A 25,851-nucleotide genomic window follows, 5' to 3' on the forward strand; every position below is an offset into this window, starting at 1 on the left:
TACTCTAGACTCTACTAATTTAGACGAAATATAGGTACAAGAAAATAGATAATTGTTAGACAGTCTATGTTAAAGTAAATATTACCTTTATTCTGTAGACATGTAATAAAGAATAACAAAGTAGTTATTATATCGTTTAATATTCTTTAAAGATATAATAATTTGAAATAAAAAAAGATGTAATTTACGTAGTACTATAATAAATTTATCGTAAAATAAGGCTCAGAATTTACAGATGTTGTGGCAAATGGTAGATGCCAAAAGTTTAGCTTGAGATTTTTGATTAGGTAGGTACTTTAAAAAATACTGGGACTCCTCTTTCTCCTCATCCTTCTCCGATTGGGGAAGTACCTCGATCTTACAGAAGATCACAGCTAAATAACATTGCCAGATGACCAGAGCTCCTGGCAGGGATTGGGGGTAGGGGCGGCAATACGCTTGCGATGCTTATAGTGTTGCAGGCGTCTGTAGGCTACGGTAATCGCTTACCATCAGCTGAGCCGTACGCTTGTTTGCTGACCAAGATGTATAAAAAAAAATATACCTTATGTACAGGAAAATTGTCAAATTAATAAAGGGATTTTTAATTAGTAATTTGAGATTAATGCGATTTTACAAGATTTTTGTTAAATTTAATTATCCATGTATGAGGGTATTTTTTATTAGATATTTGTATTTACTCATATAGAAACAGAATAGATGCATATTATTATTTTTTTCTTTCTTTTAGTAAAATATTTAAGTATTAACAAATTTTATTCTGTAGTTAGGCTTAGCTTCTGCGATCACTGTACCATGAAAATGTAAAGAAATGATAAATGGAATTTTTACATTGTTGGCATAAATTCAAGGTAAAGCTAATACTTTGTCATTTCCTTGTAGATTACATGTTGACATACTTGTCAATGTGCATCAGTCACCGCCCTGTGTACTTCCTAGTCAGTAAAATAATAATGTTTAACTTTTAAAACCTTATTTGTGCTTAATATTTTTCCTTTAAATAATACAAATTCTTTATACGTTACAGGATACACATCCGCAAGAAGGGAAGCAGATGAATCAACAACCTCCAAACTATCAACTCATTATGAATTCCAAAAGAGTCCCTCAAAGTCCCGTCAATAGAAATATTCCCATTTCCGTCATCAATATTCTACAGTCAAGTAAACCCGTAATGCGAGACAACACGTCAATGTCTAACGGGCAAATAATACGTTCAACGATCAGCAGTCCAATGTCCCCTCTAACTTTAAATGTCGGAAGCCCCATGTATTCCTTACCATCAAGCCCAAACACACCGAACTACAGTCCCGCTATTAGCCCAGCGCCTAAAGACCGCGTCCTGAGCCCATATTCGACTCCCCAATCCCTGTCTCCAGCTGGAAGCTATCAAACGTATAGCCCTGGCAGACTCCTGTCCCCGACCGGTGTGATGCAAGGTTACGACCCATACCTCACCCATAAGATGCAGACGAGCCCCGAATTCATGATCCAGCCAAATGATATGCTACTCGCGTCAAACATACCCCTTCCTTCAACGGACTTTTGGCCTGATTCTGACATATTCAGTAATCAAAGCACAAGCGATTTGCTAATCGCGTTTGATGACGTAAAACTAGTTTAAAGTATATGTAAAGTGTGATTGGATAAGTGATTTCTTCTATTCCATTGGATAATTGTGGGAGTATTGAATATTGCTAAAAGAGTTTCGATCTCTGTCCCGTGAAATTTTACTTTAACCTTTTCCGTATTATTCGCAACTTCACACAAACATTCCAATAGAAGTGGTGTTAGAAATATATTATGTACTTGGAATATTTCTCTCCATTGGAAATCACTTGAATGGATGCAAGGTCGAACGTAATTAACAGTAATCCAAAGGGATTCCACGTATTCTGAAAGTTACCTTTTAAGCCATCGTGTTTGACGAGAACAACACACACGACAATTTATTATGAAATAGCCAATATTGACTTTTTGATGAATTTTATATGTTTATATTAGTAAGTAGTCGATCATATATTTATATTAAAATGATTTCATGATTATTAGTGGAATCCTTGGTGATACAAAGATGTGACTTAGCGTGAAAATTGTTTTACAGTATATTTAATTATATAATAAATTTTTTGTCTTATAAATTGTTAAGTGTAAGTGACTACCGTCACGTTTTATTGAGGATTATTTGGGCCCAATTGGTTTAGTTTTATTGTAATGAATTATTATATCATAGAAGTATGATAGTCTTAGTTCAAAAGTGACTAACATTGTTATATTTTTTTCGCCTCGTATCTTCCATATACATTGATATCATTTACTTTATAAAATAAAGCAAAAATGTTTATTTCATCGAGAGTTGCTCTCGAATTTTATAAAAATTGTTATTATTAATTCATTTATTATAATATCGAAGTATTCTGCGTGTTATATGATAGTTTTAATTTTATTTTATGATCAAAATTTATATACTCAACTAGAGAATAAGGCGTGAAATAAAACGTCGAAATTGAAGTCAGCAAACAACACACCGTCAGCTGTTCGTTTCAAAAGACTATGCACGACGACACATAATACCTTCAAACGAGTACATAAAACATTGAATAGTTTCGTTTTTAAAGCATTTCGTTAATTTTTTTATTTTATTTTCAAAAGCACACTTACAACATACATATAAAAATTTTAAAATTACAAATATATAATAACAAAGTATCTGATATGCATGTCACTTACAAGTGTACATAACATTTTTGAATACAATGTTTAAAAGCACAAAAAATCACAAATAATTAAAATATTTGAACTTTAAATATACCTACATTAATATAGTTCAACACTTACAATATTCAAAAAAAAAGAGTGACACCCCATCATCATCATCACAACCAAAATAATCAAAATCAAAAATAAAGAAGTTAATGGAAATTATTATTACGTTTTCTTGTACACTCGAATAAATGTATTTGTTTAACATATAACCACCTATTTTATTACATAGTTGTTTGTAGTGTAACAATAAGAAGTGATTGACAGAAAATATTTTAATTATTATCTCGTACACGTTAAGTACAATGTATATTTACTGACATACGATAAATGTATTGAAATGCAAACATTAATTTAAAATCTCGTTCGGTTATGGGCCTACGTGTAATTTATGTTCGTTTTAATTATTTTATTAATTAGTGTTACGTTTACACCTAAATAGTTATGTATTACAGAAGTAATATTAATAAAAATTGTATAATTTCTGAAAAAGTTAATAAGTGTAAATGTAGCTTTTTAAACGTTTGACAGTAAAAAGGTGTTTTTTTTTTATTTATTTAAAATAACAGAATGTTGCCAAATCAAACGATTTAGGTACTTGTTTGTTTCTTTAACATATAATATTACTGTATTCTTATATAATACTAGCTGACTTAATCCCTAATCCTTATAAATTATATCAGTTCAGCCTATTGCAGTCCACTGCTAGACTGGTCTACCCAAGTTCGCGCCAGACATCTCGGTTTTCCGCAATCCTCATCCAGCCTACACCGGCAATCTTGCGTAGGTTGTCGCTCCAGCAGGCCGTAGGACGTCCTATACTGCGTTTGCCAAGACGCGATTCCCACTTCAGGATACGTCTGCTCTAACAGCCATCGGTTCTGCGACACAGATGACCAGCCCACTGCCACTTGAACTTACTGATTCTGTAGGCTATGTCGGTTACTTTTGTTCTCTCGTGAATAGTCTCATTTCTAATTCTATCTTTGAAAGAAACCCAAAAATAGCGCGTTCCATTGCACGCTGAGTGACTAAACTGGTGGACTAGTCCCTTTGTCAGTGTCCACGTTTCGGCTCCGTATGTTAACACAGGCAGGACGCATTGTTCGAAGATTTATGTCTTCAAGCATCGCTGAATCTTCGAAATGAACTCAACGAAGCCAGCGAAACGTCGCCGAGCCCAACCGAATCCTTCAGTCGGCCCCCTTCTTGAAGTTGTTGCGGCCCAGTTGGATGGTATTTTTTTTTTTTTTTTTTTTTGATATCGCAGGGTAACCCATTTACGGGTGATATCCAGGATGCCCGGGTAGGCATTCCTAGACCGTATGTCGGCTTAGCACTTGGGGGTGCACTACCGACCAAAACCCCTGCGGGAGCCTCCAGCCGCTTTAATTGGAGGGTCTCGGAACTGCAGGCAACAGGATCCCTCCAGCGACAGGCTGGCCTCGGCGAAAAGACCAGACTTCTCCTCCATGGGACTGTCCGGCTCACCTCTGAACAATCCCGACGACGCCATGTCTAGCAGGACCGGGTTCCCATCCCGGCCCGACATGGGCACAGGGGCGTTACTGGAGACGCATTAAGTAGCGCCTCCTACGCACCCCCGTTCGTCGCCTGCGGACGGAGGCCTCGTCGGCGGCCCCCTCTCTCATCCGCTCGTCGTTCTCCTTCTGGGACATTACTGTCTCGCAGAAGGAGACCATCGCCTTCCAGGACTCGTCGTCACCGAGCATCGCGGTGATAACGCTCGGCAGTGACAAGTCCCCTCCGAGGACTGTCGTCAGATCGCGACGTAGCGCTGCCCATCTCGGGCACACCTCGAGGGTGTGCTGGGCAGAGTCCACCGCCGCGCCACAATCGTGACATTCAGTCGTCGGCTCCCTTTGGGCCGTCCGACACAAGTATTCACCAAAGCAGCCGTGCCCGGTGAGAACCTGCGTCAGACGGAAGGTGAGGGGTTTGCGCTTACGGCGCATCCACCGCTCAAGGACCGGGCGCAAGGCAGCCGTTACGCGTGTGCCATACGGCTGCTCCACCAGGTCCTCCCCCCACCTCCGCATTAATGCTTCTTGCCCCATCCGGCGCACCCGTAGGATCCCGTCCAACGTGAGGTTCTCACCGAGAGCCCTCCTACCCGAGACGTATGAGTAGGTCTCGGCAAGGACCTCCGCCACGAGCTCCCACGGGGGGTCGCCAGCTAGAGCAGTAGCTGCAGCCCACGATACCGTACGATACCCCCGAATCACCCTCACCGCGATGATCTTCTGCGCCGACCGCAGTGCGGCCTTATTCTTCGCAGTGAGGCGATCCGCCCAAACCGGGGCACCGTACGTCGCCATACTCCGGCAGACTCCGGAATATAGCTGCCTGCAGGCGGCGCTGGGTCCTCCGAGGTCCAGTTGGATGGTATGGCCTAAATAAACATAATCCTGAACAACTTTGAGAAGAGTACCATCGACCGATACCGGTCTCGGTGTGACTTGGTTGACATAACTTTCGTTTTGTCCAAGTTCATACCGAGACCGACCTGTCGGGAAGACTCGCTTAGGCCGACCAGCATTTGGCCTAGCTCATCCAACGTCTCCGCAAAGATGACGATATCGTCGGCCAAAAGAAGGTTAGAGATGTATTCACCTTTGACGTTGATGCCTCGTTCCCCCCAATCCAAGGTCTTAAAGACATCTCCCATATCCCCTTAATCCCCCCCCCCCCCCTTATAACTTAGGGGTATGAAAAATAGATGTTGGCCGATTCTCAGACCTACCCAATATGCATACAAAATTTTGTATTTATTTATTAGAGTATTTTAACTAACATTGTGACACGACAATTTTATATGTAAGAATAATATATATACTGAATAATATATATACTGAATAATATATATACTGAATAATATATGTACTGAATCAAAATTAAAAATACTTTTATACAATTAGGCTTCAAAAGCACTTTCGGATCGACATTTTATAAATATTTTTTTTTAAGAGCATACTGTCTTATAAAATTTCGTGGTTAAAATTTTTCAAGTCTTGTTCGAAAGTCGCTGTGCCATAGACTTTGTTCTTATTTTTTTATATATGCTGAATGGTATTTCTTTACAACACGTGTATATTCATTATTTGAAAATGTGAATTGTAAATATATAATAAATCAGATTCTTTTATATATTTTAAGAATAAATTTCTTATGGAATACATTATATTACTAGTGTTGTTTTATTTTATACTATATTATACACAATTTTTGCTCATAAAAAGTATTTGTCGTTGTAAAACTAAAAAACTAATGAGATGAGACAAAATGACACTCTCACATATTTTGATAACTAAAAATATATATTTTAAAAGAATAATTAAAGTATTTTTATTAAACCAATCACAAATATAACTAAATTGATTTCATTTCGTTATTGCAAGTGTACTCATAACCCGGATTCAATTTTGATACACAAATAATTTCAATTATAGTTAAAGGATGAACTTGCATATACCACATTACTTAATTTGTTGTGGGTCCACCCAGATGTACTTTTACAAACAGACGACCAAACAAATGACCAATCGGCTTAGAAACCTCTATTATCGGATACACGTACATATCAAAATACAATTCTAAAGTTTCTATCATTAGGAATTGTTATGAATAACTTTGATGTTTTAAATGTAGGAAAAAATTTGGATTGAGTTAGTTCAATTGTTTAATTTTTTTATTTGCAGCACTATTAGGGAAAGGTCCCCATTACTGGATAACGCAATTTGAGAGATGGGATTATCCGACAATAAAGTTTTTGATTTTTTTTTTTTACCATCGATTTCTACTATATCTAGAAGATATTTCTATTCGCATATCTTAAAGTTGCAGTTTATTAATTGGCGAGAAAGCTCGCTGTCTAAAGTATATTTAATATTTTTTCTTTAAAATTAATTTTTATTATTTACTGTAAGAATTAAGATATCTTCATAATAAAATGTAAACAGCGACATCTAGTAATTTATCATTAAACAACGATAAGATGTAAGTTAGTTGTTTGTAAGTTCACTAGGTGGCAGTATGTTGTGATGAAAATGTTGCTACCTAACAAATATAAAATGAATATTTTAAACCAGGATTTCAAATGTAAAAAATGGTAATAAATTGTTTTTTTTTTTCAGTCAAAACAAATACGGCGTTAAAAATTTAATAATTAAGCATGTACAAATATTACTTATTGTATTAAATATAAAATATAATTATAACAGGCTTCCTAATTAATAAATAAGATTGTACATGGTTAATTGCATATAACTTTAATATATTATGTATAATTATATAATGTATTATTTTCATATAGACGCTAACAAAAACTTTTAATCCCAAAAACTTATGAGATCCTGACCTATGCGTAGATAAATAATCTGGGGTTGAATTCAACTCCGAGGTAGTTATAATAATAACATACAAACCAGAGCATATTTTGTTCTCATCTCACACTACACTTCGACCGCTTTCCACTAAGCGTCCCCAACACCCGCGTCGCTGATTTTATCGTCTCACCTAAGGCCAGTGGTCGTCGCGAGTAGTGGTGGTTAATAAAACGTCTAGCGTCAAAATATAACACGATATGTATATAGCATCTTGTATTTGGTTTACCGACTCTGACTTCGCGCTAGAAATATAACGTCTCAACAAACAACAAACTAGGCGTCTCAAATTCTAAACGTACACAGCGAGGCTAGAATGGGCATTAGCATAGCATTATAATTTTATAACTTTAATAACCTCACTCACGGCGTCACAGTGCGTCGGGGCACTCGGGCGGCATTCGGCAGGTCGGCCCGCGATATCTGTTATTAGGCCAAGTTTTGTTGCAACGTGTTATAATGATAGCCTATAAAACAACGCGTTAGAAAATATAGTTTATAATCTATAACACGTCTTTAGTTTAAAGCGGATTTGAACATCACTAGTCGCGAGTGATCGCTCGTCGTCATAGATGACGTCACTGTTCGCGACCACATCGTCCACAAAATATAGTTGGGTCAAAGTTTGCTTTCATTAAAATGTGGCAGGAATTTAAAAAGAATAACTGTCAATGTGAAATTGTGAACGTTGTCTCTCATTCGATAAATTCCCGAGAATCCATGTTGCATTAAGTTTTACTCTAATTCATGCGAAATATTCACTCACAATCCCCACAGCTGCATGTATTCACCTTGCCGCCATATTGTGACCACACAGCTGCAGTGTTGCAAAAGTGTAAAATAAAAAATCGGTATATTTGGCTCCGAAAAATCGGTAGAAATCGGTAGATTTTGACTCTGAGTAAAACAAAAGTATTTTAAGTCAATAATGCGTTCATTTATTTAAATTTGTTCCGTTAAATTAAATCAAATTCTTTATTTGTATGAATATAGTTAATACATGAAGTGTTATTAGTTGCAATGTCTCATATAATCTACCTTAAATGGCGTGCAAATTTTTGTTCCATTTATAATTAATTTACATTACAGAAAAAGAAAGTACTCAAAAGCAATACGTTTTATCACTAAGAAATATTAAATATAGAAGTAGTCCATACAATGGAGACAAAAAGAAGTAATTTATTTATTTTATTTATTTATTTTGTTTACAAAACCAACAGCCTTATTTACTAAACATATCACTTCTCTCACTCACACACTCACTCTACGATCTTATAGTAACCTAATAACAGGTTTTCCTTAATTATCTGAGCATGTAATATTAACACGCCCTTTGATATATGCGAGCAGAATTCTATTATATGACGTGTTAGTACAATTTGCTTTAACACACCGCGGATTTGAACGGTCATATTCGACGTGGTGGGAAGAATTTCGGGAAGTCCCCGTGCATTGATTTTGTGTTACCGTTTTCTTTTAGTGTTTTTTTTTTTATATCACTATGTCGGCAAACAAGCGTACGGCTCACCTGATGGTAAAAGATTACCGTAGCCTATAGACGACTGCAACAGCAGAAGCATCGCAACCGCGTTGTCGACCCAATCCCCAATCCCCCCAGGAGCTCTGTTACTCACCAACAGGAACACAATACTGCTTGAAAACAGTATTATTTAGCTGTGATCTTCTGTAAGGTCGAGGTACTACCCCAGTCGGGCTGCTCCAGATATTGACCAGGAAATTCCTGCTGTGCCCTACCTCAGTTACCGTAGTGTTGCCGTATTAAAAATATTATTTTATCTTTTTTTTAGAAAATTATTTTACATTAGTTGAAAATTCAAAAATTCGGTAGATAGCACTGCTAAATCGGTATATCGGTAGACAAGGGCCAAAATCGGTAGATCTACCGATAAATCGGTAGCTTTTGCAACGCTGCACAGCTGACACCTGACAGCGCCCCAATATGCGTTCCACTTATAAAATTCGCCTACATGTACAACAACCGCGGCGTTTTTTCCTTTAGTGGAACGGCAATTTAAGCGGTCATGATCGATGGCATTATGGGCCTTAGGTGGAACGCGCCCTTCATGTCTGACAAGACAATGACATTGAAAAGTCAAGCGACTGAATCTGAAAACGTTAAATATTGACAAGTGTCATTTATTGTAAACGAATCATTGGACTGTGGAGCCGTGTAATAAATAATTTTTATGCAAATTATGACCGTGCCGTTGAGTTTGTGCCGCTTCGTGGTTTTTAAATAAAATAAAGAAAATTTCTTATTACAGAAAGTGTAATGTTACTCATCAGATTTGTAAATTAGTCATTATTGTATTTCGCTATACTCCATGGCTTCGACACCAAAACAATCAAACGGCAATTTGCCATCGAACAACGGTTCCGGTTTAAAGCGGAAAAAATCTCGTGGAAGTAAAGGGAATTACTTGTCGAAATGGTTGGACAAAACAATGCGTCATATTCAGGAATCTTCTCCAAGTACCGAAGTGCATGATACTTTTATGAATTCAAACATGAATTGGACAACTGGTTCCCAGTTTGCTCCTGGATACGATCCCTATAAATACAATGTGTTTGATTGTGCATCGGAGCCGATGTCGCTGCCATCATTACCGACGTATTACAATCCTATGATGCCTCCTTTATATCCTGATTGTCGCTACATGCTCAATGAACATAAAGGTATCCAGGTCCAGAGGCCGCGGCCGCGACGACGAAGTGAAAATAAGGCTGAAGAAGTATCCAGTACACCTGCTGACCCTTCAATGAACCTAACAAATTATTTGCAACCAAAGAATTTCACAGATAGTCAAGATTTTGCTAGTCTCCCGCCGATAGTGACATCTATGGGTGACACAAACTCAAATAGTGATATGCACACCAATGATAAAGATGATGCAAGTAACACAAGGAGGAATAGTGATCCCTGTGTTCGGGAATTGCCTGATGTCACCAGGCCTGTCAATGGGGAGGTGGACTCAGGATCTGAAGCTAGCTCTGGTTTGTCAGGGAGTCAAGTTGGCAGCCGCTTATTATCTTGCCTGCTTGATCAAATAGCTACTCTTAAAACTGCTAATGAAAGACTAAATAAAGAGTTATTGGAGACAAGAGGTGAGCTATTGTTTAAATAATTATTAACCTACTTTCACCTGTCAATGTTACAATAAGATAAAGCCATGTTGGATTTACTGTTTTTATTTATTTAATGCAGTCTGATTTTGTACAAGAAACAGTACTTATTATAAAGTATTAAGCCAAAAAACTAGTATGTATTTTTGTCTGGGTTTAGTATTTTGTCACATGTCAATGTGCAAAGTAATAATAATAATAATATACTTTATTGCACGTTTAAATAAAGAACAAAATTAAAATTACAAGCAATTATAGTAACAAATTGTACAACCAGGCGATCTTATTGCTAAAAAGCAATCTCTTCCAGACAACCTGATAATGAAAGGGATATTGCTTTTCAGATGGGCAGGTGGTAAACAGATTTAAATAAGTAAAAGAAAAAATAAAAAATAAAAATAGAATATATAACAATTATATATGCATATACATTATACACATACGTACACAATAAAAAAAAATAAAAACATTTACATACACACTAATATATAAATACAGTAATCGTATAATATATAGATTCATGGCAAATTTAATGATCTTTTATCAATTGAATGTAGTGAGTTTAAAAAGTATTGAGAAAACAACAAATTTAATAATAGAGTATTTAAATGTTATAGTATTTCCTGTTACTTTGTTTTTTTTTACCTTTATTTTATGAGTATTTAATATTAATAAACATTTTTTTTAATTTTCGTAGGTTTCATATAATCATAGCTTTTTAATTTCTATATAGGTATTCTTACATGTAAATTTTTCCATTTATGAAATTAGTACTAGAATACGATACATCAAAAATTAACCCCTCACTGTCTTGATAAATAAGCTTTTTATTTCAAAATATATTTTATATTTTTACAATAGAATAAAGAGGAACAGAGATAATGCTGACAAAGTAAACTTGAAAAAACTGCATTCCTTTTTGTTTTAAACTTCTAAAACCCTTTGTAACATTGAAGGTTTTAGAAATATTGTTAAAAAAATATTATAATGTTTAGTTGTTGGTAACCTTACCACCTACAAAATAAATCCATAAAAATATTCAAATGATATCTCCTACACAATATGACTCAAGGAGAATTATCTCATCATATTACATATTAAAATAATACTTTGAAATGTAATACTTGTTTGTAACAATGACAATATCTGCTTATTGTCAATCATAACAATCAAATTTGATCTGCTTACTAAGAATCTTAAATTACATTTTTGTCTTAAAACTTACTTTAATTATCTAAGACCTTGATATCTAACAACAATATATTATGATTAAAATTTCATAATTATTGTGTTTATATAAAAGTAGATTATTTTAATATGGTATTTTGTAGTTTTCGTTTTTAAATATCTAGCTATTACGGCAGTTGAACAGTAAATAATTTTTGTTAAATTAAGTATGATGCAAATGGAATATTAAATTGACTTTTGATAGGTAAATTATTAATAGACCTATTGTATGCATGTCTTTGTTAGATAGACAAAGTAAAAAAAATGGTAAAAAATGAACATTACAGCCAGTTCTATATTACTAACTATTTTGGCTTCTTGCCAGTAAAATTATGTAATGCATATTTTTTGACATATTTTTTGAATGAATTACTGTATTAAAAAAGTAATCTGGTTCCATTTTAGAAGTTTGAATTAATCGATAATAAGAAGTCACTTATTAAACTTTTAATTTTTAATAATTTTTAAACTCATAATTTTTTTCATTTATCTTTTATAATCGCCATTAGTCTACGGGAACGTCCATAAATTACGTGAGGTGTTTTTTAAATTTTCTGCCCCCCCCCCTAGTGAGATGTCGTTAGATTTTATTCAACCCCCTCCCCCCATCTCCCTATCTCACGTGAGATTTTTCAAAATGTGGGTTTCTTACGTAAACGCGTTGGATTGGTATTGTAAAAAGAAAAAAAAAAATGCTTTGTGCTTTTATTTACGACTAGTTAAGACTAGTAATCAGACACAATCAACAAATCAGACAGTCGTATAACGTCGAAGTATGAATGAAATTATTTTCTTTCGAACGAATTAGTGAATGATCTTAATCGTATTACGATTACGCTCAAGATTAAATCTTAAGCATGTTCAATCTGGATTAAATGGACCAAAATAGTATAAATTTTTTTGTTTCAATCAGAAAAAAATTTGTGTGTTATTTGCCGAGGCCCCCCTTCTCTCCAACGTAAGATTAGATGAGATTTGACTCGACCCTCCTTAAACATCTCACGTATTTTATAAAAGCCCCCTTCTCTCAAAGCAGGTGAAATAATTTATATAGTCAAAATACAGTATTATATATTTAATTACATTTAATTTAATTTTTGATTAAAATTTTACAATGAAAAAATTAACAAAGAAAATAATGATTAGTTTGTCATATATGTTTAGTTTTTTGTCTTTAGTTGTAACTTGTTATTTTCAGCCGAACTGGAAAGTATGAGACATCAGAATATCTATTTTTCAAAAGGTCCAACTTTGGGGTCTCCATCTAATCTTAATGGAAACGGTAAATATATTTACAAATATTTTGATTAATTTTTGGTATATTTGTAAATTAAAATAATTATGTTTTGTTTACCCTCCTTGTCACATTTAAAGTTTCTGATAATTTTCACCATAATTATTTGAGACAATATAATTATACTGTTAATATAACAGTGCCTTTTAACTGATTTATTTAAGTATATGTAATAAATTTAAATAAAAAAGTGGTATGTTTACTGTTGCATGGTTCTTTACTCCATTAAGGAAGTTTGTAGGCGTCACAGAGGTCAACTAATAGGAATGAAAGAACATGAGTGATCTTGACATTTCATTTTATATTTTGACCCAATTTAGAACATTCATTGATAATAATATATAAATATCGCTTATTTCGTAAAATTAAAATATATAAGACGAAAATAATATAAAAACGCGTTTAGAAAGCCTTATATGCAAGTATTCAAATTAATGCAAACAAGCTAATCTTTTTTTGTTAAAAATTTGGTAATTTCCTATGTTCGAAACAATCAAAGCATGATTTCAAGAGTTTATTAAAATAAATATCCATATTATGAAACGAGGCGTGGAAAGTGGTAACAAATCTTTGTTTGTATACTTTTATATTATGTATCAATCATTAGAAATGTAGTATGTCGAAGAACTAGATTTAACTTTCGCAACAGAATTGTGACAATTCTTTTTTCTAACATCTTTCCCCATCACTTGCTACTAGCTATGCATGCGTAGATGTAACATATACTTTATGCCTAAGCGTTTTTATTGTATTTCTATTACAACGTCTCGAACTAACGGAACATGTTTAACATGTTTTTATGTTTTACGATTGACTTAGTTTTGTTTAAATGTGTATGTTATTTGTTTGGTGTAAGCCATTATTTCCGGCATTGATTGATGTTTTTGTGGAAAAGGATTCTTTTTTGTAATATACCTAATTGACGGACATTTTTATACGGAAATGAGGTTTTTTTTTTGCGCTCTCTACCAAATATTTAATTTTCCATGTACTACAAGTATTTGTGATGATGCGCGTCCCTATAGGGATGGTAAAAACTAGTCTAAGTGTATAGTAGTAAAATGAAAGTGTCCACGTGCCATCGAGTTATCTATAAAACTAATACATCTGCGTAAATAATCTATACATTTATACAAATAAATAATTGTGTTTGCAGACAAACGAAGAAAAAACGACTTCAATTATATCGACAAGTAACACGACGTAGGTAGACGAAAAAATAGTCAAGTAAATACGCATTATCAAAGATCACTCCAAAAGTTGTAATCAGATCTCGATGAAATTTAAATGTGGCCACATGATAAACATCGGCTTTAGATTACATTAAAAATCATCAAAATCGGTACACACAGTAAAAAAATATGCGGATTTTAGAGAGTTTCCCTCGATTTCTCTGGGATCCCATCATCAGATCCTGGTTTCCTTACCATGGTACCAAACTAGGAATATCTCCTTTCCAACAAAAAAAGAATTATCACAATCGAATATACGGTCGAAATGAGTAACCTCCTTTTTTTGAAGTCGGTTAATAAAATTGGAGTGTCTGTTTGTAATATTTATAACCGCTTTTTACTAAATGCATATGGATGTTAAATACGGTACATATACCAAAATAACATTTTTTACATTTTTTGTCTGTCTGTTTGTTCCGGCTAATCTCTGAAACAGCTGAACTGATTTTGACGGGACTTTCACTAGCAGATAGCTTGTGTAATAAGGAGTAACTTAGCCTATTTTTATTCTAGAAATTTATTTATTTTATCACGCTGCAAAATGAACTTTTTTGTTGATTTACACGCGAACAAAGTCGCGGGCACAGCTAGTTACCTATAAAAATGTAAAACGAACTTCAACTTTGGCTTACAATTAACAGCTGTATTAATGTGGGTTACAAGTTCTTTTATAAACAAGTACCTACATTTTCTACGGAATGCCTTAAAACATCTGTCTAGTCACGTGATCATCTTGTATAGTAGTAATAGGCGAAATAGGTATATATTATATAGGGACAAGAAATATCAGAAGAATTCAAAGTATTAACGTTTAAAAATCATTTATTCGATATAATGAGCCTAGGGTACCGGATGCAAGTCAAAATTATTAATATAGAAATCATCACACGACATCGAATTTTTATGTAATTTGTAAATATTTTTATTCTTTGATAAACGAATTCGACTGATCCAATCGCAATTTTGCCCCCTCTGTTTGCTTAACAAAAATTTGTCAAATGCCACATATTATATTTGTGTTTACTGGCTTGTCGAAAATAATGTTATTTGATTTGCTTGGCGATCGCTTCCGTATATCGCTAATAGCGATTTGCTATCGTGTAGATGTGTTCGCCTCGTACATTTATGTTGCGTGCTTACTAAGTAAGAATTTACAGACATCGTTTTTGTTAACGCTTTTTCAATTCTTATATAAATTACTATTTCTTGCCGTACATAGTTTTAGTTCATACGTTGCGTGCTCGTTCTGACCCAAAAGATAACCTCGACTGCTTTGCAAGTAACAATGACGATATTGACCTTTATTTTATTGAGATTAAAATTTAATATTGATCAAAGTATTTATATAGTTAAAAAATATGTATGTGTCTACCTACCTACATGCGTGATCAATATTGCAACTTAAATAGGCGTAACAAAAGGCTAAAAACTGATGTGCATTATTTTTTTTTTTGTTAAATCGTTTCTGTTTATGTTATGATTTGTTGGTTTCTTTTAGCATTGAACTTATTGAGTATATAATAAAACTAATCTCAAATATATGTATATGAGCTCATAATGTAGTATAGTTGGTATCTTTCTACACTATTATTTTATATAGAAGTATCAATACGTACATATGTTTACTAAAAAACGTAAAAGTTCAATGTTATTTATCAGTTCCGCCTTTCGATTTTATCCGATAACTTCCGATTTCATTTGAACATCCGCCTAAAAGTCAGCTACATGTTGTTCGTACTTTTGTAATTTATAGGTACGTTAGAAATTAACAAATTACCCAAACTTTCGAATTTATAAAATTAGTAGGATGTTTTTTTTTGTACAACTAGGTCGGCCAACAATCGTACGGCTCACCTGATGGTAGGCGGTTACTGTAGCCTATAGACGCCTGCAACACCAGAAGGATTTCAAGCGCGTCTGTTGAGACATTGTCCACACTTATCTACACTAAAATTATAGAGATTAATCGATCCATTTTAAAAATTATTTTACCAGTATAATGCTACGTTATCACTAATTAGTATAGAACTATAGACTATATTTTAACCGACTCAAAAAAGGAGGAGGTTAGTCAATTCGACCATATGTTCGGGGATAACTCCGTTGTTTATAAACCGATTTTTATCATTCTTTTTTTTTGAAAAGAAGATATCCCAAGTGTAGTAGTAGTAGGGATACTCTCTAAAATCGTAACGACGACTACTGCGTTTGTTAATTTTTTATGTCTACTTACGTTGTATTACTTGTCGATGTAATTAAAGTCGGTTTTTTTTCGTTTGAGAGCAAAAACAATTATAACGGGAGAAAACGGAATAGACAAAGGCGTCGACGCGGATCGATAAGGCCAGCAGAAAGCTTGTTTTTTATATGAAGAAAGGTAGTAGATTTTATCAATAACAAACAAATCTTTTCTAATTACGCTGTCAATGTAGATCAACGTTTTCTAGCTTGCAAGACATTAAAGTTCATTTATTGATATCCTGTTTCGTGGATCCGAAATTACAAAGTTGCACTGAATACAGCCGAGTAGCTCGTCAACAAGATAATTGAACTATATACGAATCAAAGTAACAACGCAATAAATAACAATTTGCTATTAAAATTGACCGGTTGCGTCTCGGGGTTTCACCTGCGTAATTTCCGAGTAGGTATACTGATAAAAGTATCCTGTTTTACTCTGGATCACCAGCTATCTACGTACCAAGTTTCTTTACAATCAGTTGAGCAGTTATTTTGTGAGAGTAATATACATCCATCCATTCTCACAAATTTTTACATCTATAATATTAGTAGGGTGACAAGATCGTAGCCCCGTCCCCGTCGATACAACATGTGTAGCTAATCATATGTTCATAAGGTTACTACTAGAAAGTTACGAAATACTAGCTGTGCCCGCGGTTTCATCCACTTTAGTTTGAGGAAAACATAGCCTATAGTCTTCCTCGGTAAATGGGCTATCCAGCACAGGAATAATTTTTCAATTCGATCCAGTAGTTCCTGAGATTAGCGCGTTTGAACAAACAAACAAACTTCTCAGCTTTATATTATTAGTATAGATGAATAGATTTGTTGATATTTGACATATATCTGGGCTACAGGTACTCGGGCAGTAAAAACGGTTTTTCAGCGTAAACCCCGATTTCGCGGGGATTCGGAGACAAAAAGTAGTATATGTTGCTTCAGTGATTTTTGTTTATATGTTGACTTAGTATTGGTATGTGACTGTGGTCTCATTTAATGCCTTTCGCTTGTATAGATCCTGTATAGTATAAAACACTTTTACTTATACGGGAATTACCATGATTGTCATGATGATGTGACCATGTCTTTAGAACGTCGCCGAAATATCAGTAGTATCATAATGACCATCGCGGTAAGTCACGAATAAGTAAAAGTAATTAATAATTTACAAGTACAATAGAAATAATTCTCTTTTTACTATCACCAGGTGGCCAATACTCGCCGGGATTCCTAACGGATTTGGTGCGCGAGATACGAGACGCGGCGCGCATGCGCGAGGAGGCGATGTACGCACGCTTGCGCTCGCTCGTACTCGAGCGGACAGACGTACGTATATTTTGTATCATTATAATTTATATGAGTACACATGGTCATGCTAGACGTTGCTTCACTGAATACGAGATGAAATTTTAAAAATCGTGTTAGGATGCTTAGTTTTGTAATTGATTTCAATAAAGGAGGAGTTAATTGAGTGTATTGATTTTGATGATTCTTTTTTTAATCGAAAGCTGGTCATGTGGTCCCATTTTTATATTTAATTGAGATCGGACGAGTACTTTTTGAGTCATCTCAGGAGCTACTTAACCTTCTTATTAACGGATCTACAGATTCGATTGAAATTTCATGTGTACGTTCCAATAGGTTCATTTATGATTTGAAAATACTATTGAGGGTAGTGCTCACGGTATGTCAGTAATCAAAATTGGTAGCTGTTATTCCAGGCAGGACAACGTCTGCTGGATCCGCTAGCTATTTACATAATTATAATATTAATTACTTATGTTCAACGTGTTAGCATTTAAATTTGTAATTCTATAAATTATTAAAGTATTGGATTTTGTATTGATATATTACTTTTATTGTTTATTCGTTTAATACCGGAACAGTACAAAGATGTCGACACCATCTTAATTTACGATTAGTCAGTCGTCATCTTTATTATCTGTTTTGTAGGGTAGTTACCTAATAAATGTTATCATTCAAATTTATGCTTATAATAATTTTATAGGATTGTATTGATTGTAATTTATTTAGATTATAGTGTTCTACAAACGTTGCCCAACTGAATTAGAGATGAAATTATAAATAAATTTATTTAATAAAGAAGTTATTTACGTTTTACGGTGCCTAGGGTTTACTGAATGATATTCCTAGTATGTAGATTTAGGTAGATTTAATACACACAGCCTTTTTTCATGCTTTCTGCGATGATTATCTTTTTATCTACGAACCAAGTCCTGAAAATAACGAACAGAAAAAAAAGAATCACCTAAATTGATGTGATCGTTGAAAATAATGTTCGTCCATTAATTTCGGCAAATTTTATATATATAGGTATTTTATTAATATGTAATACATGTACTCGTATTTAAACTTTGTTTGGCATACATTTTAACCTAAATATTGACTTCTCATGAATGTAATTTCTCTTTTATGATGCTCACTTTATATGAAAATATAAATATAGGTATGTAAATGACTTTTCTGAAATTAGCTTTTGGTGACCGTCTGTACTTTACAAAATATTTGGCAGTTGTCCAGTATGCAAATGTAATATACGTTTCATTGGTCCGTTGACACGTGGCGCCTGTAATTTTTGTGAGGTAGGCATTGCTTTTATTTTAACTTTCAAATAAATAAACATCTTATACACAACAAGGATCCTTTAGAATTTACTCCTGTGTCGGGGTGTCTAGAAACACACACAATTCACATGCAGAAACGACCAGAACACGACAAATATCTGTAATACTAATACAAAAAAAAATTAGGCCAAGGGCGGATGTCGAACCCGCGACAGACAGCGTAAGAGACAGTACTGTGACCGTTATACCAACGCGTCTTCAAATCCTTTAGAAAGTAAAAATACTTTACCCGCCTCTTTTAAGTTTATTGACGTCATATCTAAAAGTTTGTATCACACAATGACACGAGATATATTTTAGAGATATATATGATAGAGATGATGAAGCTAAAATATACAACGAGATATGATTGATATTTCATAGTTAATATATTTCTTATTTTACTTTTAAAGTATTATAAATTAAAGCCGAAAATGCGCCTGCAACTTCTCTGATGATGCAGATACTGGCGACGATAGCTAGTTAACAAAAGATGGTACTATCCGCTCAATTACCCCACATATTCTTGAATAAATGTGGTTACAAAAAATCTTAGCTAGGCTAAACTTATCCTAAAAAAGAGACCAATCAAACCATTGTTGTGATAGATGAGACTACTGTAGTACTGCTAACAACATTTATATACCTAATAAAATACATGCATAAAAGGATGTACAGATAGAAGTACTACATAATTATGTACAACATCTCATACAACGGTTTCTACATAGATGATAATAACTGTAATTGTTTTTGATTAGCTTCATTGGTGCTAAATAATAATTAATAATATGATTACTTAATTGTTATACTCAGGCAAACTCAAATAAGCGCGAGTTCGTTCACTGGCCATAAAAGAAAAAAAAAAACAACGATCCAGTCAGTTTATAGATATTAGTTTTCACTATAATTATCAAATTATTTCTTGTAATGTCAGTAGTAATTATACATTTATGCATTTAAGAGGTTAATGAGTTCGGTTATAATTTTTATACATATTACTACTGTATATCAAACTGAACAAAATATTTGAATTTTTTTCTGCCAATTTTCTGCTCATGGCATTTTTTTATTTATATTAGCATGTATGTACGTTAAATTATTATCAATCATATTAAGTAATCATATTATATTAATCATATTAATCATATTTCATTTATTATTATCATCAAATCTTTAAAAAAGTTCTTGTTTATCAAAAATTCAACACACATTCACAAATATCTCAACGTCATAGACTCTATAATATCAAACAGTATCAAACAGATAATTGCCTGCGTTCGATAAAAGCTTATCTCTCGGTATCAAGGTCTTTAGTGCAACCTTCTCGTGACAGAAGATAAATTGATGCACTAATACTTAGGTTGAACCATATTTAGAAGCCTTTTGTAAAAATCGCTACTTGAAAACTATTCTAATTCCCTACTAACCTACCTACCTAATTTAGCTGCGTTATACAGTAGAATAAAATTAAACAAAATACTTATAATCACACACAAAGAATAAGTCATATACAAGTAGAAGTTTAGGTAGAAGGGAGGTTATTGAATTTTAATTTCTTTTATTTAAAGTCAGATCTTACAAAAACATTATCTAAATATAAAGAAAATGGAATAGCTTTAAATTATCATTCATAGTTCTTTAAATAATCTTGTTAATAATATATTATATTTTTAATGTAATTTAGATTTCACTTCATTTCTGTAAATGAATAGAATGTATTACAGAGTAAATATCTTATTTAAAATCTATAAATTACGTCACAGACAATCAATAAATTTTATAATTATTTATCTAGATGTAGATATTATCAACTGTGATTAATTTACTCGCTAATATCGTATTGTAATAAAATGTGTTTCTTGTGTGCTGTACTGACCAATTTATCGTATTCTTTAATTATATTACTATTAAAGCCGATACCCAATGTGTTCTATCAACTATACGATTTTGATGTTCAATACTTATCTGGTTTTATTTGTTAGTATAAATTACAAATATAAATATGATTAAACAGACTCGGTTAAGTTAGCTAAGAAAAAAAAAATGTGGGTACTAAGTATTCGTTGCATTTATTTGCGAGCTGATATTCCGTACAAAATTGTTTATTCCTCCGTAAGCCAATATTCGAAATCAGCAGAATTCCTTTTTCTTGAAATCAACTTTGGGTTTTCCAAAACACTTTTAGGCGTCCTTTACAGTCCTTCTATCCATATAGATTATTTCTCCACTTTAGAAAACATCCTTTTTAATTTTGTTCCTATCTACCAAAATTTTTTACTTTTAGGTGATTTTAATACGTGTTTAATTAAAAACGTTGCTCGTTCGTGTAAACTTCTTTCTATTCTCTCTTCAATAAACTTACATTGCCTTCCACTGTCTGCTACACATCACTTTCCAAATACCACTCCTTCTCTTCTTGATCTTATTATCGTCTCTTCTCCTGAACTTGTTTCCGCTCATGGCCAATTAACCTCTTGTTTTTCCTACCATGATCTTATTTTTCTATCATTTAAAATCCGCCGCTCTAATCGTAAAATATTGTATTCATATCGTCGAGGCTTCAGTCATATCGATGTTGAAAAACTGAAATTAGACATTTCCAAAATTGATTGTGCACCATTTTATAACGAGGTAAGTATTGACGCTAAGGTTGCTTGGTTGAACTCTACAATAACTGATTTATTTAATCAACATGCTCCTTTAAAAAGAGTAAAACTGAAACATAACCCAGCGCCATGGATTACCTTGGCAATAAGGCAATGTATGACCAAGCGTGATAAATCAAAGTCACGCTTAAGAAAAAATGCATCTGATTTCAACTTGGATCGGTACAGGTCCCTACGTTACTTATACAATAAAATGTGTCGTGAGGCGAAGCGTCGTTATATTCACAGCACTATTGAAAGTTCTGACGGTAAACATGTCTGGAAATTCCTTAAATCTTTTGGTATTGGAAAATCTCCATCTTCTTGTGACAATTCTGTAGATATCAACGCTTTAAACTCTTACTTTTCAACTTCACCTATTTCTTTGGACGACCACAAAAAATCAAAAACTATATCGGACTTATCCAAATCTTTATTACCCAATTGTTCTTCTTTTGCTTTGCAACCGATTAGCGAACACGAAGTTAAAAAACATCTTTTATCTATAAATTCTACTGCTGCTGGTCAAGATGGAGTATGTTCCAGAATGATAAGTATCATTCTTCCAGAATTTCTTCCCATACTAACTCATTTATTTAATTACTCTATCTCTAGTTGTGTTTATCCGTCAGCGTGGAAAAAAGCCCACGTTGTCCCTTTATCAAAAATTAGCAAACCTAGTTCACTAACTCATTTTCGTCCTATCTCCATACTTCCTTTCCTCTCTAAAGTGCTGGAGCATATTGTGCATGAGCAATTGTCTCGATACTTGGTAACTAACTGTCTTCTGAACCCTTGGCAGTCTGGATTCCGATCGGGACATAGCACTGTTACTGCGCTTGTGAAAGTTTCGGAGGATATCAGATTTGCTATGGAGAATCAGAATCTTACGGTTGTTGTTTTGCTAGATTTCAGCAATGCATTCAATTCTGTGGATTTTGACATTTTATTAAGTATCTTAAGATCTTTAAATGTTTCTTCCTCTGCGTGTAGCTGGTTCGATTCTTATCTCCGGGATCGTTCACAATGTGTTTGCTTGAGTGAATGTTATTCAAATTGGTGCACTCTTAGGACGGGTGTTCCTCAAGGTGGAGTTTTGTCTCCCTTACTATTCTCTATTTTCATAAATACAATTACAACGGTAATCTCTTCCAATTTTCACCTCTATGCTGATGATCTACAACTGTATCGACAATTTAGTGTTGCGGATGTAACGGCTGCTATTGCTCATATTAATGAAGACCTTAATCGTATTAGCTACTGGGCTGAGTGTTTTGGTCTTGTCGTCAACCCCGAAAAATCACAGGCACTGATTGTTGGTAGCCGTTATATGCACTCTTGCCTATCTACTTATAATGTTCCTACTGTGACGTATAATGGCGTACCTATTAATTATGTCGACACGGCAAAAAATCTAGGTCTTCATTTTAGCCGCGACTTGTCTTGGTCCAAACATATCAGTGAAATCTCTAAAAAAGTACATTATTCATTTCACTCACTAAAAAATCTCCAATACTTTCTTCCTATTAAAACTAAAACTATTCTTGTTCAATCACTGTTACTTCCTCTCCTTGACTATGCTGATGCTTGTTATCTAGATGCTACTGAAGAACAACTCAATAAACTAGAGAGACTACAGAACTCATGCATTCGTTTTATTTTTGGACTTCGTAAGTTTGACCACGTCTCTAAGTTTCGAAGTGAGCTCAAATGGCTTCCCATTAGGCTTCGCAGGAATACTCATATTCTTTGTCTCCTTTATAACATTTTATTTAATCCCTTGTCACCTAATTACCTTCGCGAGCGTTTTGAATTTTTACATCCTCCTGGTTCCTCGTGCCGATCCAACGTACAACTACTGTTGCGTATTCCTTCACACTCTTCTGGTTTCTATACTAATTCCTATACCGTCCACGCAGCTAGGCTGTGGAATTCATTGCCGTCATCAATTCGCACTTGCACGTCTATATATACGTTTAAGAAAAAATTAAAAGAGCATTATCTTTCCTTATCATAATTTTAACTATGTGGGTATAATATATTTATATTTGAATATTATTATTTTGTGTGTCAGCTATATATATATATATTTTTTGTATGAGTATATATGTATATGGACTGTGTGAGTATATGTTTGCGCGTGTGCATGTCCATATGTGTCTGTATGTGTGTGTGTATGTGTGTATATATATGTATGTGTGTGTGTGCGCGCGTATATGTGTATATATAAATCAATTATTTAATATTTTCTTTTGTACGTCTGTCTACCTACTTTAATTTCTGTCTGTAATTGTTCCTTTTTGGGTGTGCTGGAAGAAATCTCTCACAGGGATAAGCACACCCATTATACGTGAGTCTCCATGACAAAATATTGTGTATAATCTTGTACGTATAAAAAATTGTTAAATAAATAAATAAAATAAAATAAATATTCTATAGTGAAGGTTCTATTTCCTATCTTAATCGTAATTCGTTTGTAAAAGAGTTAGATTACAGCGGAAAAATTATATATTTTCTGTACATTTTATGAATTTTGCAAAAACTCGACTGGTAACAAGATAACACTGGAGAAAAAAATATGTTGCAACTATTTTTATATATTGTTCTTGTAGATAAAATTTTCCTTATTTAAAGACTGTGTAGGTATATTTTGATTAGTTGTTGTGTTTAGGGATCATTCAAGTATTACGTAAGCAGAATTTTAGTAATTTTTAACCCCCTTCTCCCCTTTGTCAGCGAAAAACACCAAAACTCTACCCATTTCCCCTATGCTTACATAAACATCGGTATATACATACATAATTCTATTCAGATTTCTTTATTCTTATTCGTGTGAATTTATTGCATAACTTATATTCCAATATTAATTAACAACTAGGGTAGCCATATTCAGTTGAATTAAAACCTTAAATTTTGGAAAAAAAAAACAAGAAATACCAAAAATAAAACACCATCTCGACCCCGGCCCCCTGTCATCAAATTAAATTAGCTAAAACAAAGACCCCCCCCCCCCCCCCTTCGGCGCTTATATAATAGTTTTAACGTAATAGATTTAATGTTTCTTTTCTTTTCAGAGTGGCTTATCTTCGGCTGAGTCTAAACTTGCAGAACGATCGATTGAAGAAATCAAGGTAAAGTATTTTATTTTAATAATCATTAAACAACGCCATCTGTTGTGGAAATTCTACACAACGAAGATAAGTAGTCCTATACTGTTACTTTTTATTGAGTTCCACTTTACATAAATAGATGGCGCTTGAAAATAATTTTTATTGTCATAAATAAAATGTCTAAAATTTTATTCTGAGTATAGTAACCAGCTTTTATATATAATCAATAATGGCGTAGTGATTGTACCTTATCATTTTTAAAAATTAAGATTTTATGGTCAATTGTGTTCAAGGTTGTTTTCTAAATTGAAGGGCGTTTATTTTATATAAATTTCATACCTATGTATATTAAAAAAAAAAAAAAAAAAACAGTAATGTACCTATCATGTTTGTGTTAAGTGCACAAATACTGTTGAATTTCGCCCTAAGTAGGTGCGAAAACGACCTTTCTTGCGTATGAAATCAGATCTTAGTCTTAAAGATCAGAAAGGTACTTACTAACCTACTCAATTAGAGACAATGCGCTTATAAATCAGACCACCGCATTACATTGTTTTATATTAGCAGACCCTACATACTCAACCTAAACTCGTTAAGTTTAAATAAATTGCTACGTTTTCTGAAATGTTCCAAATTCCAAATTCCGTAACAACCTTCTGCCAAGTATTAGAAAACCAGCCGTTTTCTACTTTTTAACTTAGCAACAAATATAGCAATTGTGAATCGCTTATGAATTTTATTTATATACATTTTGATAGATCAGAACAATAAGCTATTTTGATACAACAAATCAGAAATATTACATAACAATACAAGTAGTTGAGGCGAGCGTTTCAAAACATAAAAAATAACAAATAATTCCCAGTCACATCAAGTTGCGTTTTTCGATTCGGCGTTATTAAAGTTTATTTACACTCGCTCTGGGTGGTCGAGTGCACTTCACGCTTCTGACGTCACACCTCGCATCTTGTGAGTTTGTTTGTGCTAACGTCTACCGACACGGTGTGATAATGCAAACTTGAAAAATTCATACTATTTCATCGTTCGTTATTTACGTTGATTAAGTTTTTATGTGAAATCGCAGATAGACTTGCTTTTATATCTGTTATCTATACTTTATATAAATTATTAAAAATAATTTGCCGAAATGTATGAACGCGCTGAA

The 25,851-nt window shown here is 33.7% G+C and overlaps 2 protein-coding genes and 1 long non-coding RNA gene across 3 annotated transcripts in view; all 3 read left to right on the top strand.

Annotated features, from left to right (window-relative positions):
* LOC123662047 (hypoxia-inducible factor 1-alpha) overlaps positions 1-3,300 on the top strand; it is a 127,258-nt gene extending 123,958 nt beyond the window's left edge. Inside the window, exon 12 of the mRNA XM_045596936.1 lies at positions 1,028-3,300. Within this exon, the coding sequence (XP_045452892.1) occupies positions 1,028-1,624 (597 nt within the window). The 3' untranslated portion in view covers positions 1,625-3,300. The remainder of the gene's footprint in view (positions 1-1,027) is intronic.
* Positions 3,301-9,511: 6,211 nt separating this feature from the next.
* The window catches only part of LOC123662112, a 30,618-nt gene continuing 14,278 nt past the window's right edge, over positions 9,512-25,851 (top strand). The window contains exons 1-4 of the mRNA XM_045596996.1: positions 9,512-10,292; positions 12,736-12,819; positions 17,512-17,630; positions 24,651-24,707. Of these exons, the coding sequence (XP_045452952.1) occupies positions 9,512-10,292; positions 12,736-12,819; positions 17,512-17,630; positions 24,651-24,707 (1,041 nt within the window). The remainder of the gene's footprint in view (positions 10,293-12,735; positions 12,820-17,511; positions 17,631-24,650; positions 24,708-25,851) is intronic.
* LOC123662210 lies at positions 20,728-24,548 on the top strand. The gene is made up of 3 exons (XR_006744455.1): positions 20,728-20,993; positions 23,704-23,708; positions 24,016-24,548. It is a non-coding gene; the product is annotated as an uncharacterized LOC123662210 (long non-coding RNA).

This window comes from Melitaea cinxia, chromosome 18 (assembly GCF_905220565.1).
Source record: "Melitaea cinxia chromosome 18, ilMelCinx1.1, whole genome shotgun sequence".
Lineage (NCBI taxonomy): Eukaryota > Metazoa > Arthropoda > Insecta > Lepidoptera > Nymphalidae > Melitaea > Melitaea cinxia.